Source organism: Physeter macrocephalus, chromosome 16, assembly GCF_002837175.3.
Source record: "Physeter macrocephalus isolate SW-GA chromosome 16, ASM283717v5, whole genome shotgun sequence".
In the NCBI taxonomy this organism is placed as follows: Eukaryota; Metazoa; Chordata; class Mammalia; order Artiodactyla; family Physeteridae; genus Physeter; species Physeter macrocephalus.
In genome coordinates this window covers 72,530,617-72,545,135 of record NC_041229.1, presented here as the reverse complement: position 1 = coordinate 72,545,135, position 14,519 = coordinate 72,530,617, and the positions used below count along the sequence as shown (strand labels likewise).

General features: G+C 40.0%; 1 protein-coding gene and 1 pseudogene across 13 annotated transcripts in view; one reads left to right on the top strand and one right to left on the bottom strand.

Annotated features, from left to right (window-relative positions):
- The window catches only part of LOC102976495 (L-lactate dehydrogenase C chain), a 72,181-nt gene that overhangs the window by 10,298 nt on the left and 47,364 nt on the right, over positions 1 to 14,519 (bottom strand). For 9 of the 13 annotated variants that reach the window (XM_055078680.1, XM_055078679.1, XM_055078682.1 and 6 more), the window contains one exon: positions 8,159 to 8,370. The exons of 1 other annotated variant lie outside the window; for it this stretch is intronic. In XM_055078680.1, coding sequence (XP_054934655.1) covers positions 8,159 to 8,370 — 212 coding nt within the window. Of the gene's footprint in view, positions 1 to 3,082; positions 3,353 to 8,158; positions 8,371 to 11,102; positions 11,379 to 14,519 lie in introns of those variants that run through there. 3 more of the 13 variants (XM_024118839.3, XM_007104913.3, XM_055078683.1) reach the window with 2 other exon arrangements.
- LOC112063593 (WW domain-binding protein 2-like) lies at positions 11,393 to 12,546 on the top strand (annotated as a pseudogene).

Sequence of the window (14,519 nt, the reverse complement as noted above, 5' to 3'; positions counted from 1 at the left end):
ATCATATGGCAACTCTATTTTTAGTCTTTTGAGCAACCTCCATTCTGTTTTCCATAATGGCTGCACTAACTGACATCCCCATCAACAGTGTAGGAGGGTTCCCTTTTCTCCACACCCTTTCAACATGTTATTTGCAGACTTTTTAATAACAGCCATTCTGGCTGGTGTGAGGTGATATCTCATTGTCATTTTGATTTGCATTTCTCTGATGATTAGTGATGCTGAGCATCTTTTCATGTGCCTATTGGCCATCTGTATGTCTTCTTTGGAGAAATGTCTATTTAGGCCTTCTGCCCAATTTTTGATTGGGTTGTTTGTTTTTTTGTTACTGAGTTGTATAAGCTGTTTCTATAGTTTGGAAATTAAGCCCTTGTCGGTCACATCATTTGCAAATATTTCCTTCCAGTCCATAGGTTGTCTTTTTGCTGATGGTTTCCTTTGCTGTGCAAAAGACTGTAAGTTTGATTAGGTCCCATTTATTTATTTTCACTTTTATCTCTATTGCCTTGGTAGAATGACCTAAGAAAACATTGGTACAATTTATGTCAGAGAATGCTTTGCCTATGTTCTCTTCTAGGAGTTTTATGGTGTCATGTCTTATATTTTAGTCTTTAAGCCGTTTGAGTTTATTTTTGTGTATGGTGTAAGGCTGTGTTCTGACTTCACTGATTTCCGTGCTGCTGTCAACCTTTCCCAACAGCACTTGCTAAACAGACTGTCTTTTCCTCACTGTATAATCTTGCCTCTTTTGTCATAGATTAATTGACCATGGGTGTGTGGGTTTATTTCTGGGCTCTCTATTCTGTTCCATTGATTCATATGTCTGTTTTTGGTCCAATACCACACTGTTTTGATTACTGTAGTTTTGCAGTACTGTCTGAAGTCTGGGAGGGTTATGCCTCCTGCTTTGTTCTTTTTCCTCAGGATTGCTTTGGCAGTTCTGGGACTTTTATGGTTCCATATAAATTTTAGGATTATTTGTTCTAGTTCTATGAAAAATGTCATGGGTAATTTGACAGGGATCACATTATATCTGTAGCTTGCTTTGGGTAGTATGGCCATTTTAACAGTATTAATTCTTCCAATTCAAGAGCATGGGATAGCTTTCCATTTCTTTGAATCATTTTTGATTTCCTCTATCAATGTTTTATGGTTTTCAGCATATAGGTCTTTCATTTCCTTGGTTTATTCCTACAGTTTTTATTTTTAATGTAATTTTAAACAAGATTTTTTTTTAACTTTCTCTGATATTTGATTGTTAGTGTAGAGAAATGTAACTGATTTCTGTATATTAACTTGTATCCTGCTACCTTGCTGAATTCATTTGTTAGTTCTAATAGTTTTGTGTGGTCTTTATTATTCTCTACATAGAGTATCATGTCATCTGCAAATAGTGACAGTTTTACCTGTTCCCTTCCAATCTGCATACCTTTTATTTCTTTTTCTTGTCTAATTGCTGTGGCTGGGACTTCAATACTACGTTGAATAGAAGTGCTGAGAGTGGGTTTCCCTGGTGGCTCAGTGGTGAAGAATCTGCCTGCCAATGCAGGGGACACGGGTTCGAGCCCTGACCTGGGAAGATCCCACATGCTGCAGAGCAACTAAGCCTGTGAGCCACAGCTACTGAGCCCATGAGCCACAACTACTGAGCCCATGTGCCACAACTACTGAAGCCTGTGCGCCTAGAGCCTGTGCTCTGCAACGAGAAGCCACCGCGATGAGAAGCCCACGCACCGCAACGAAGAGTAGCCCCCACTCGCCGCAACTAGAGAAAGCCCGCGCGCAGCAACAGACCCAACGCAGCCATAAATAAATAAATAAATAAATAAATTTATTTTTTAAAAAAATACAGTAATTTGGCTGAATATCACAACCTAGATTTCTGAGCTCCAGATTCACAATCAGCTACCTGTTTTATATCTCCTCTTGAGTATCTTTTCAGATATCTCAAATTTAACATGTCCCAATTGGAAATCTTGGTTTTTCTCCCCTAAACTCAACACTCCCTCCTACTTCCTTCACTGACTCCCACCTCCTTGAGAGCATCACAATCCAGGTAAATGGAACTACCATCCAATCAATCGCTCAAAGTAAAAATCCAGAAGTCATTTTTTCCTCTTCCCTGTCTCTCACTGTACAAAATCTGTCAGTGGTCCTGCATGTTTTATTTCCAAAGTCTATCTTAAATATGTCCACTTTGTGCATGCACCAGTGAGGAGTCTAGTACAATCTTGGAGGGTTAGTCAATAAAGTATTGTGCTTTCACTTCAGCACCCTCAGCAATCTGGAAAACAGCTCAGATATGAAAGTCTTTAGTTTGTAAAACTTGGATTTACACACTACGATTCAGCAAATTATCTTTTCATATACGCTAGTATTTAAAGAAATCTTCATTATGGTACACACACTGATTATGCAAAATACATGTTAAATTAACAAAACAGGAAGCGATTCTGGCTATATTGGCAGTTTAGAGTTTAATACCCATTATTTTTCTCTACCAAGTTACTAAACCCACCCCCCCACACACAAAAAAAATTATTATTCACTGAACAGCCAAAATAAAGGTGACCTGGGTTGGAAACAATAGTCACTTTGCAGTGGAGACTGTGTTAGATAATACTGGAAATCATTAATTTAAACATGGACACATTTCTCTGGATTAAATCAAGGTATGTTTCTCTTTATCTGGCCTGCACCTGCTGTGATAATCACTATGTTGAGTTTGCAGTGACAAAATAATCTGGGGAAAGATTTGAATAGAAAACATTATGGGAGAAAACATCTAAAATTTAAGTACACATTTCCTGTTCAGCTCAATCACCACACTTCTTACTAAAGAGTGAGCTCCCTCAAGATCTTCTACTATGCCCACAGCACTCTTAATTTCAGGAAATTAGTACTAAATTTTCCTTGTACATTTGTTTTAACAACCTCCTAACATACATACCTCTTGCACTTTAGAGAATAAAAGGTCAAAATGTACATTGTTCTGGTAAATGAGAATGTTTACTTAGAGACAGATGTGGTATGAAAAGACCCTTGAACAGGGAGATATTGGTTCATTCATTCATACAATTACCTTCTGGGTGCCAAGTAAATAAAGTACAGTAGTTAAGAGCTTAGGCTTCTGAGTCAAAACAAAGGGATCAAATCCTTACTCCATCACTTTTATTTAACCTTGATGTGCAGGTGCATCATCTATGAAACATCAGAGAATTGTGCTGAGGTTATTAAATAAAGTCCTTTAGCTCAGTGGCTGGCACAAAATGGGCAATCAATTAATGATTACTGTCATGATAATTACTATTACTGCTGCTCACAGGAACTCAGTCTGGTGCTGTAGGAAGCCCTGTAAACAAATTAAGTACAACCTAATGAAATCTGAACATGTTATGAGACTACAGGGTAGGGAGCAACCAACTTTATAACAATTGGGGAAGTCATGATACAAAGATATGATTTTCTTAGATATTTATTAATGTACTATTAGAATATTTATAGTATTTAGCTATGACAGTAACCTTTGCTGGAAAAAATATTTAGGATTTTCATGAAAGGGCTGACATGTTGCAGATCCACTGTCTCACCCATCAATTTGCCTTCATCAGCATCCACAAAGGCAAGTTCATCACTCAAGCCCTAAAAAGACATTAATCAAGTGGGAGAGGGGGCATCTGGATTAACTGGAGAATGAAAGAAAATTCTTATACTGGCAATCTGTATCTACCTTATGAATTATCAGACTCAGGGAAGACATAATGAATCTGTTCAACATTTCATCATGATATAAAAGTCCAAACTAGAAGAGATACAAGCTACAAGGAGGAAAGCTTCAGCTCACAATTAGGAAAACAAACAGAGAAGCTATTTAATAAACAGAACAGTCTCTGAAGGTAGTGAACACCTCTTCAATTTAAGCTGAGGCTGCACAATGATAAAGAAGGGACTCTGTAGAAGGAATTTCTCACCGGACTACGAGCTCCTAGAGAAGAGGAAGTCATTCATTTTCACTCATCTGGTGCTTAGCATTAACCTGGCACATAGAAGCTCAATAAAAGTTTTTTGAATAAATAGGTTAAAATATAGGGCCCTTTCCAACTCTAAAATTTTATAGTTCTTTTATCAAGCAATGTTACATGCAAAAAGGAATCAGTACTATATATTTCTAGCATGCTACTTCATATGTAATAAAGGAGGAAAATTATATATTGTATTTGCAAAAGAAACTCTAGAGGATACATAAGAAACTGACAAATGGTTTCCTAAAGTGGAATTTAGGGGAAAGGTTGGATGGAAACAGGATGCAAGTGTGACTTCTTTACGTATATCTTTTTTTTTTTAAACATCTTTATTGGAGTATAATTGCTTTACAATGGTGTGTTAGTTTCTGCTTTATAACAAAGTGAGTCAGCTATACATATTATGTATATCTTTTTATATTACTTTATTTTTTAACCTTGTGAATGTATTACCTTTTGAAAAATAATGTAAATAACTACATATTATCTTTATTATATATTATTAAAATCTTCACTGAAAAAAACCAATGGCTTTGAGCTAGTACTTAGAAATAAATGATCAAGTATCCATAATTTAAGTACATGTCCAACTTATACTGTTGGATCTTTTTACTTTATTCTAATTAATGGAAATTCAAAGCCAAGCACTTTAAACTTGATTATAATTTATTAGCCTAGAAGTCTAAACTGTATCACAAGGAAAAGGTTGTTGCCTAATGAGATGCCAATGCTTTCTGGATACTCTAAATTATTTACGGAGATTATAGTAGCATGGAGCAGAATTACACTATTGACAAAATTACCTTCGATAGATAGTTTTTTAAATGTTCTGTGTAGAAATGCGCACACCTAGCACTCAGATCTTGGGTTATAATATCATACTCTAATAAAAGGAATCAGGGCTCCTTGGGAAAAAAAAAGGCTGATTTACGACTGAAGCAGAAAATATATGACATGAAGAAGCTGAAAGATCTTATGTGCCAGAAACTACAGAAGTGCTCAAACTAAACAAAAACCCTATGTTGATGGGGGTATGTCAAAGGGACACAGTAGTCAACTGAATGAGCTCCCAATGGCCAAAGCTGGAACAACTTGAGAAACAAAATAAAGATGCACTTAATTATAACCCAAAATATAAAATAAAATTCATGAGCCCATACTGATATTAGTAAATGACTGAATGAATTAATAAAAAGGAGAGAAAAGACAAATCTCCCATGCAGAAGAATCCCAAATAATTTATGAAGATACTCTACTCCCAAGGAGAGGGAACATAACTCCCCACTCCCTAAGTGTGGGCTGTACAGAGACTTCCTTCCAAAGAGCACAGCATGGAAAGACGGAAAAAAAAGTTAACTTTACAGTAGAGAAACCTAACACTACCTCAGCAAGTGACTGAGGTCAACATCAACTGTAATAAATCATGTTGATAGTATGTACTCTGGAAATGATGTGATGAAAATGCTACCTAACCTCTGTGTCTTCCTCCCCAAAATCCATTATTTCCGTCTAACCATGAGAAAAACACCAGACAAATTCCAATAGAGGAGCATTCTACAAAATATCTGACCAGTACTCCTCAAAACTGCCAAAGTCATCAAAAACAAGGAAAGCCTCAGGAATTCCCTGGCGGCCCAGTGGTTAGGATTCAGTGCTTTCACTGCCAGGGCCCGGGTTCAACCCCTGGTCAGGGAACTATGATCCTGCAAGCCGCGTCGCGTGGCTGGGGAAACAGAAATACACAAGGAAAGCCTAAAAAAGAAATTGTCATGGTCTAGAGGAGTCTAAGGAGACATGAATGACTAAATGTAATGTGGTGTCCTGGAAGGGATACTAAAACAGAAAAAGAACATTAGGTAAAAACTAAAGTATGGACTTTAGTTAATGACAATGTATCATGTATATATTATCTATATACACTTATCTATTCATGCAACTTGAGACAGTCTGTGGCTTTTTTCTCCTCTATAAAATAGATCTAATAATTACTTTTCAGGGCTGTTACATAATGTATACAAAGCATATTGTTATTATCATTATAATCAATGTTGCAAACAAAAGTGTTGGTTTTCACGTATGTGTATTCTTCTTAGCAATGAGTACACTGCTGACAAAGGCATTACAGCTGGTAGGACAAAATGAGTCGTGAGGAATTCATATGATTGCCGGAAGCAGCAGGTGACAGTACCTGATGCTCTCGGTGCCTTATGTCATTTAGACGTGAAATCCAGGCCTAATCCTTTAAAGCCAATAAATCATGCCAGGATTAAAGGCTACAGAAAGGTAGCTTGAAGAAATCTTATAGATATTCCATTAATAAAAGCAAATCATAGCTAAAAGAGTTTATTATGATTTACCAAAACGTTATGTGTTCAGATCAGGGTAATATTCTTAGAAAGGGGTCAGGTCTTTTTAGTCCTGTGTCTCTCCATTAAAAGTAGAAGCTAACTTTATTAGCTACATCAATACTAAGAAAACTAAACACTAAAACTAACCTAACATGAATAAAGAAGGAAGGGAAATAAAAATAGAGACCAGGAAATGGGAGAGAGATTTTTAAAGGAAAAGGATTATTGTATTTGTTACTAGTAGGACACCTATCACAACTGACAAGTTGCACACTCTTTTTCTGCCACCTATTTCTCCAGTTGTTTTACTTGTGAGCAGAGTTTCCTAGTCAAGCAAAGGGGGACCTCATAGTATCACCACATGAGTGAAAGTGAAATGTCAACATGCTTTCACATAGAGACACTTCTAACACATAGGATACCATCATAAGAACTAGAAAAAGCAGCCCCCTCTGGGTGGAACAATTAGAAAAGAGCACCTGTTCCTCTGGGTTAAGCCAGCAGGGGCTGGATAGGCCCCCAATCACCTCTTGAACTAGACACAACCTGCACAATGATATGTGGTGGCCTTGCCTCCAACTAAGGAAAACTTGGTTAACCCAATGGCACAGAGCACATAACTTACTTTTTCTGGGGAGTGGGGGAAAAGGTAGATTTTTAATAATTGCTTTTATCACCAGGTTAAGTCATGCAGTTACAAAGTAGTTAGAAATTTCTGAAAGGATATTATTGTGAAAAAAAACTCATTCTTACATAAATAGTATCTAGTACTTCATTGGGACACTACTGTTCAAAAGGTCCTGACCAAGCAACTCCCTAACAAAACACAACCCTAGGTTGTTTCCAGCCCATTGGGAATGAAGCCGTGCGCAGAAGATGAGGCCTGTAAAAGATGACACAAAGTCAGGGCAAGTCAGAGCCTTTGGTAATGCTCAGAGCCGCCAGCCAGACTCCAAAGACAGGGCTCAAGTGGTTTCTCCTGAGACACTCTACTTGAATTATTGTTCAATTAGTCAACACAACACATCTTCAAAAGAGAACAATTAACAAGATAAGGAGATGACTGCATTCTTTGGGCTGTATGTCATAATTGTGGTTAGTAAATTCTGACAGTCTTAACAAAAATAGCCTCCATCATTTGCAGGTATGAAGATAACTTAATTCTCTACCAGGCTTTTTATTTTTGCTGGATGACAAAATGCAATTGACAAGCTATAAATGGTACTGTTTTATGTTATAAAAATACTAGCTTTTTTCATTTATTATATTTACAGGCATTCACTGCTTGAGTCAAGGTTAGGCTTGTTAAGTGATTAAAGGCAATTTTATTACAGCAGCATGTATTTATTTTATTCTAAAAGAATAAAATGCATAAAGAGAAAGTTTGTTTGTAACCTGTCAAAAATTGAGCTATTTTGCTGATGTAAAATACCAGTAACTCACTTGAGAACCATGCTACCTTCTGAAAATGCCATATACCTGCTTCTTACATGTGTCAAAGCACTTGATAGACTTGTCCAGAGCTGAAGCGGCAAGCTACTGACTGCTCTTGGACAACAGGTGCTTCCCTGGGGCTACAGCTGACTGTGCTGGGAAGCAGCCATGGAGCAAGGCAGCACAGGCAGATGGAAAAAAACTTTTTATTTAAAGGCAAAATGCCCAAATGGCTCTCTGGCATAGCTAATTTCTACTATCATGTATTCGCTTATATATGATCCCCTAACCTTAATTTTTTTCTTCTTAAGGGGCTGATTTGGATTAACTTGTTGAGAATGGTGTATAACTTACTTTTAATAAGATGCACAGGCCATAGCAACTGATCCACTTCCTTACTGGGATGAATGGCCTCTTCTGAAGCGAAAATCTTAAATTCACGCTTGACGGTCGCCATCTTGAGGAAAAACTGCAAAGCCACAAAGCCAATTCCGATTGATCTGGAATTGGTCTGTAGTAAGAAGGGGCATATAGAGAACTCCTGGGCCCCGGTGGGTAAGCAGGCGCTGCAGACACACAGGGAAAGACAATGACCAGCAAAGCAGCTGGATAATTTCTGGCCAGCAGCCCAGCATCCAGGAGGCAAATCAAGGGGAGGAGGAAGAAGGTGGGTACAGTGAAGAGGGGTTGAGAGGGAGTGAAGGAAGGAAAAGGGTCTGCTCCACCAAAAATGAGACCTACCACCGGTAAAGTTATTTCAGCCTTTGCCCTGAAGCCTCTGCTCTTCCTTCCCTCCGCCCCCGCGCCCCCATTCTTCTCCTCCCCCAGCTCTTAGATCCAGGACCGAGCCGAGGGTCCACGAGCCCAGACTCCCCAGGCTCTGGGCCTAGGACGTCCAGGCGCGCGGTACTTCTGGCCACCCTCACACGGGTGAAGGGCCAGCCGCCCCTCAGCGGGATGCATGCCGCCTGCAGGGGACACAGAGTCAACGCCAGGCAAAAAACACACACTCCGGCGGCGCCCACTCTCCCGCTAGCCCGCAGCCCAGCTCATGGCCGCCCGAGGAAGAGGAAGAAAATGGAGGAAAGCGGAGGGAAAGCTGGTTGAAGCTCAGAGGAGGAAAACCTTTGGCTACTGAGGCTGCGTAAGGCGGCGCCCAGCCCGTGCGGACCTCGCGGGGGCCAAGCGCGCCAGGTGCACGCGCGAGGCCAGGAGGCGAGCTCTGAGGCACTGCGCCTGCGCCTGCTGCCTGTTGCAGGCTGAGGTTCCTGTGGCTGGCGGGTTTCAGAGAGGCTCCTAGGGCTCCAAGCGCACGAGGTGCAGCAGGCACGCTGAACTAGAGGGACTCAGCTCTCCAACGGAGTGTTCCTTGCCCAGAATCCATCCACCAGGGAGCCCAGGTAAATTTATTTCTAACGAAACCTTGTCTAGATGTATCGGATAAGGGCTTTTTGACTCTTGATTGGGAATTTTTCACCAGAGCTGTGGGAGAACGGGATCTCAGGGATACTGTTTACCACCCAAATATGAGCTGAAGTAGAAAAAACAAATTTTTTAATTTAAACCCTCTATGCAAAGGAGATTTTTAAATAAGATACAAAACCCTAAGAATTTGATCAGGGCAGTGCTAATTGATAACCATATATACAATTGATAACCATTTCTACAGCTCATTATTTATGAAGTCGTTAAATGTAGAATCTAATAAAATCCCCCTCTCATCCGTTAATTTGGGATGAACCAAGGTTTCCACTTCTCTTCTCCTACCACATTCTACCCAATTAACTGTTTTCTTACTCATCTGTGAATCATAAAACATAATACATATCTGACAAATTCTTTTACAAAACGTAGAGCAGTGTTTCTCAACCTTTTTTCATTATCTTTCCTTCAAGAGCTTCTTCAGACATTAACCCTAATCGTTCAGCTCCCTCACCTGCCCCCACAGCATGAGATTAAATATTATGGAGTGAGACTTTTGTCTGGTAGGGTTGAGCTTTGGAGAGCCAAACCCTTGTAATATCAAAGATTTTTTTCACCAACCCCCCACCCAAGAACCAGTTTTCACCCCCTTGGGGCAACACTGCTCCAGCTGAGAACACATGATGTAGAGCAGTTTTATTTCCTAGAATATTCCCTGTAGAAAGTATATTTTGCAGCTTTTTGATTTCTGCAAGGATCTCCTAAAATGAAGCTTTAATTTGGTGTAAGAGAGGAGCTTAAAACAAGGCAAAATCCACAGAAGACTCCCCTCCCCCCCCATCCTAACTAAACTCTCATGACCATATTTTGTACATTCAAGGGAAGAGTTGAAAAAAAAGTAAAGACAACAAAATAATGGGAAACTAATTATGTTCAGTAATAGATGACTGAAATGAAAGCTATTAAATAGCAAGAATAACAGAGAGTGAACCGTAACTCTCTGACCAAATGGGTTTGCCTCCATTAGAGCCATGTAGGTCCTCAGGGTCTGCATATATGCCTTCTAATTTTTCCCACTGGTCCTGTCCTAGTCTAATTTGTAAATTACCTTGGTCCTGATTTTTTAGTTTTTGTTTCACTGTGTATTTCCTATAGCTGCCTTAAATTCTTTGTGGAATCAAGGAAATATATATTTTTGTATGAAGCACATGCACTCCTACGTTGGACACCAAGAGGGAGCTACCAATTGACTGTTACCAAGCATCCATCAATAACCAGTTAGATGAGGTACCCTAAATACTCACTGTGAAATACTTGAGGGCAGAAATCATGTCATACTGAACTCATAACCATAACACAGCAAGCATAGTAGTAGTTTGCTAAAAGAATTACCTAGAGGATGGTCTAAACTCCCTGTGTGGTATTTCAACAGAGGGACCAAATCAGCTATTTGAGGTTATATTAATTGGTATAATACTTGCAGGGTTGAAGATATTTCATTTAATTTTTTTATACCATGAAGTTATATTTCTATTTTCCTTCTGATATACATTGTCTTAAAAATAAGTACTTAGTAAAGATTATGTATAAACACATAAAGTTAATGAAGCAATATAAAGTGAATATGCTGGTGCCCTAATGGAAAAAAGCACAAAATGAAATTTCAGTACTAGAAATTTTGTTGTTTTATGAGAAGAATCATAAGTTCTATATTAAATGGATTATTATACATATTCTACTAAACCTGAAGACAACTTTTACATATATGACATACTTCGGAAGTATAACTTACATCTGTACAGGTTGAGAATCATTAGAATAGAGAAATTCCTTTACCATTTCCTTTTTCTAGGCTTGAGAGGCTGGAGTTATGTCATAGGTCCAATGTTTTTTTATTTTTTAAAGATCAGGTGTGAAAATACTTTCAAAATGTAAAATATACAGTCTACTATCTTCTGTTCTATAAAACATGGAACAATAAAAGGTTTTAAAATATCAGGTCTTTTTGGACATCCCAAAGTGTGTTTGCACTCTTCTTTAAAAGGGCCTCCTCCTCAGAATTCAAGTTAACTTTCACAACATCTGAGACACCATTTTGGCCCAAGACACAAGGGATACTGAGAAAGATTTCTTCTTTTATTCCATATAAGCCCTAAAAGGCAAAATTAGGTTATTATTCAGTAACCTGATATGGAAAAGCAGCTATGCAAGAGAGCTTCAGAATAAGAATATACAGAGAGACTATGGAGCTCAAGAATCATTTGGAGGGCAGTAGAGTGATCGTCAACAATACGAAGAGCATCCTAATGTCCTATAACCATGTAAGAACTGGTGTTTAATGATATGAAGAATGTGCCAGATGCCTTCAAAGGGGCCAAAAAGGGCACTGTCTATTTTACCCCTTACCCCTGTCATATTTCTTTCTAAGGGGAAGAATGCCATGCAGTCTGATGAAGGACTGTGAGATCAAGCAGGCTGTGTTTGGTGTAAAATAATCAAGAAAGAAGCAGGAAGTGGCTGGGCAGGCTCTGCTTTGTATAATCTTTACATCAGGGGATGCCACTGAGTTTGAACAACAGATGCTAACAGGTGGCTTCTCAAGCTTCCAGAGGTGAAGCCTCCGGTGGAGCCTAAGGTTATAGGTACTCACATGCTCAGCAGGGTTTATGTAATTCCCCTGCCAGTCACCAATGGAATGTACTCCTGCCCTCCTGGCTACCACCTGGCTTCTATCCAGGACCTTCCATGATGGACAGGGCCATGGAATAGGTGCAGCCATGGCCACCACCCTATCCTAGGGCCATGGAACCTCCCATAAGCAGCCCTGATGTTCCCTCCACTCCTGCAGCTGAAGCCAAGGCTGTAGAGGCAGCTGCTAGAGCCTATTACAACCTGGGTTACCCACACAATGCCTACATGCCCACAAACCAGCCTCCACCTCCTCCCTGGAAGGTAAGAAGACCCAGTAGACCTCTCACACCTCTCTGCCCCCTATCACCCATTGCCTTTTCTTACCCCAGAGTGTAGGGTTGGATGAGGCAATGGGAAGGTCTTGTTCCTCCAGGTGTGCCTGTAAAGTTACCAGGAACTAGCGCTGAGAAAGGGAGAGGCTCCTTGACGCTGGAGTGATGCCTCCCAGCTTCCCATAATAGTTCAGAGCCCACAGGCACTACTCAGCCAAGCTTCCCTCTCACCGTCTCTGGGGCTCTCCTCAGGAGCCCAGCGTTCCTGTTTTACTCTAGTGGCCCACAGAGGGGCTCCCTATCCACCCTTTCCACTGCAGTCCAACTCCCTCATTTCGGTAGCCACTTTATACTCAACCTCATGATCTCCATCAGAACAGCCATATGTTTTCTCCTCAGGGTCCCCTGCCAGGCTCTACTCACATTCACTCCGTTCTGGTCTGTGCCTCGCCGTGGAAGGCCACTGTCCCACCAGACTGTCAGCCCACATTCCCTTCCCAGCCACAGTCCAGCTGCAGTCACACTTGCCCGCCCCCGCTTCCCTTTCCTGTCCTTGGTCGTTCTGTCGCTCCCTCTGTGTAGCACAGTACCTCTTAGAGCTTTAACATGAGCTGCCAGGGGTTGGGTGGCATCAGGAACAAGGCAGCATGGCTGGGGCAAAAGCCCTCCTGCCTTCCGTGTTAGTGTTTCAGGAATTTGCTCCCTCTCCTTTCACTGTATCTCTTCCTACTAGAAAGGGCTTCTTGGATTAGAACTGGAAATGTATGTCCATGCCATTATGCCATTTGGGGGCTGCTGGGTAGACTGGAAACAAGGGCCCTGGCCTCCAAGGCTGCCCTGGCCTAGCCCTGTGTACTGCCATGACCTGCTGCCCCCCCTCAGCCTGTCCTCTTCCCTTTTAAGCGTCATGCCTGGTTGGCAGTATGACCCCTGGATGCACTGAAATTTGCTTCCTTTCCTCACAGACTGGCCATGAAGTGAGGAAATGGTTATTTAAAGAGAATTCCCTATTTATCTGACAAAAAATCAAGTTACTATATTAACGTTAAATAAACTCTATTGGCAACTTTATTTGCTGAAAATGTGAAGTAATAAAAATGAAGTAACTGGGAAAAAAGATTAAGAGCATACAAATGATTCTGCTCTTAATGTCAAATGTTTAAGTATTTCCTATAAACTATAACTCATCCATTGATTTGTTCAGTAAAGACTATGAAATTCCCATATTACTCAATCTCTTTGCAGGAGCATTCATTTGACGCCTCCCTGACTCTTCTTCAGGAGCCCCCTGGGGGTAATTGCTTATTCTCCCACAGCCCTTTGTATCCTCAAAAGAGGAAGAGTGTGGAATCCACTGTATACTCCTCATTGTCTCTTCCAAATTATTAATCCCTTGCTCTCTTAAAAACAAAAAAAATTCCTCCTTTTTTTGAGGCCCATCTTATTCAGCTCTTCTTCCCTTTCTAATGACCGTCTACAAACCTCTTGAGTATTCCATCTCATTCATAAAAGACTTTGACACCTAGCAATCTTCTCTCTCTATCCCAGTTTGTGCCATTATCCTTGGTGACTTCATTGTCCATGTGGATAAACGAACCAATTCCCCTTCTTTCCAGTTTCTTGTCTTCTTTAGCTCATGGGACCTTCTCCCACCCCAAGTATCTTACTCTGAACCTTGTTATGAGGTTCCTCCATATCCAACTTATATTCCTTTCTTGTAACTCTTTTGCTACACCCTAAGACCCTTTGCCTATTTTAATTTTTAGTTTTTATAAATATTTCTTAAATTCTTTATTACTCATTTTCTTTTTGTAATTTATTCACTTGTATGTAGATAACATTTAAGGGCAACGGTCTTGAATTTGACTGTGACCCTTTAGCAGAAGGTCAAACTCATTTTTAACAAGTATAGAAACCAAAACTACCTACACCTCTATCTATCTCTCTGTCTTCCTCTCTTCTCTCTCCCCCTTTAACACTCCACAAGTAAAACCCAAACCCAGATGAATTCAGTTATCTACTTTCTCCACTCCTGCACTCAGGCCCCTAGAGAAAACCACACAACGAAGCTGATCTTTAACTTTTGTCAAAATTAATGCTTATCTACCTCAAATAAGCATCCACCTGACAGTAATTCTGCCTTTATTTTTTGTCAAATTCTATTTCTCACTATCTACAAAGATGATTTCAAATCTTCTCAAACATCTGACTTTTCTATACCTCTCTTGACTTTCAGTAGATGATTTTGTCTCCTTTCACTAAAAAGATAGAAGTCATCAGATGCTTCCAATGCCAAATTTACAAACCTATATGATTCACTACCTATCTTC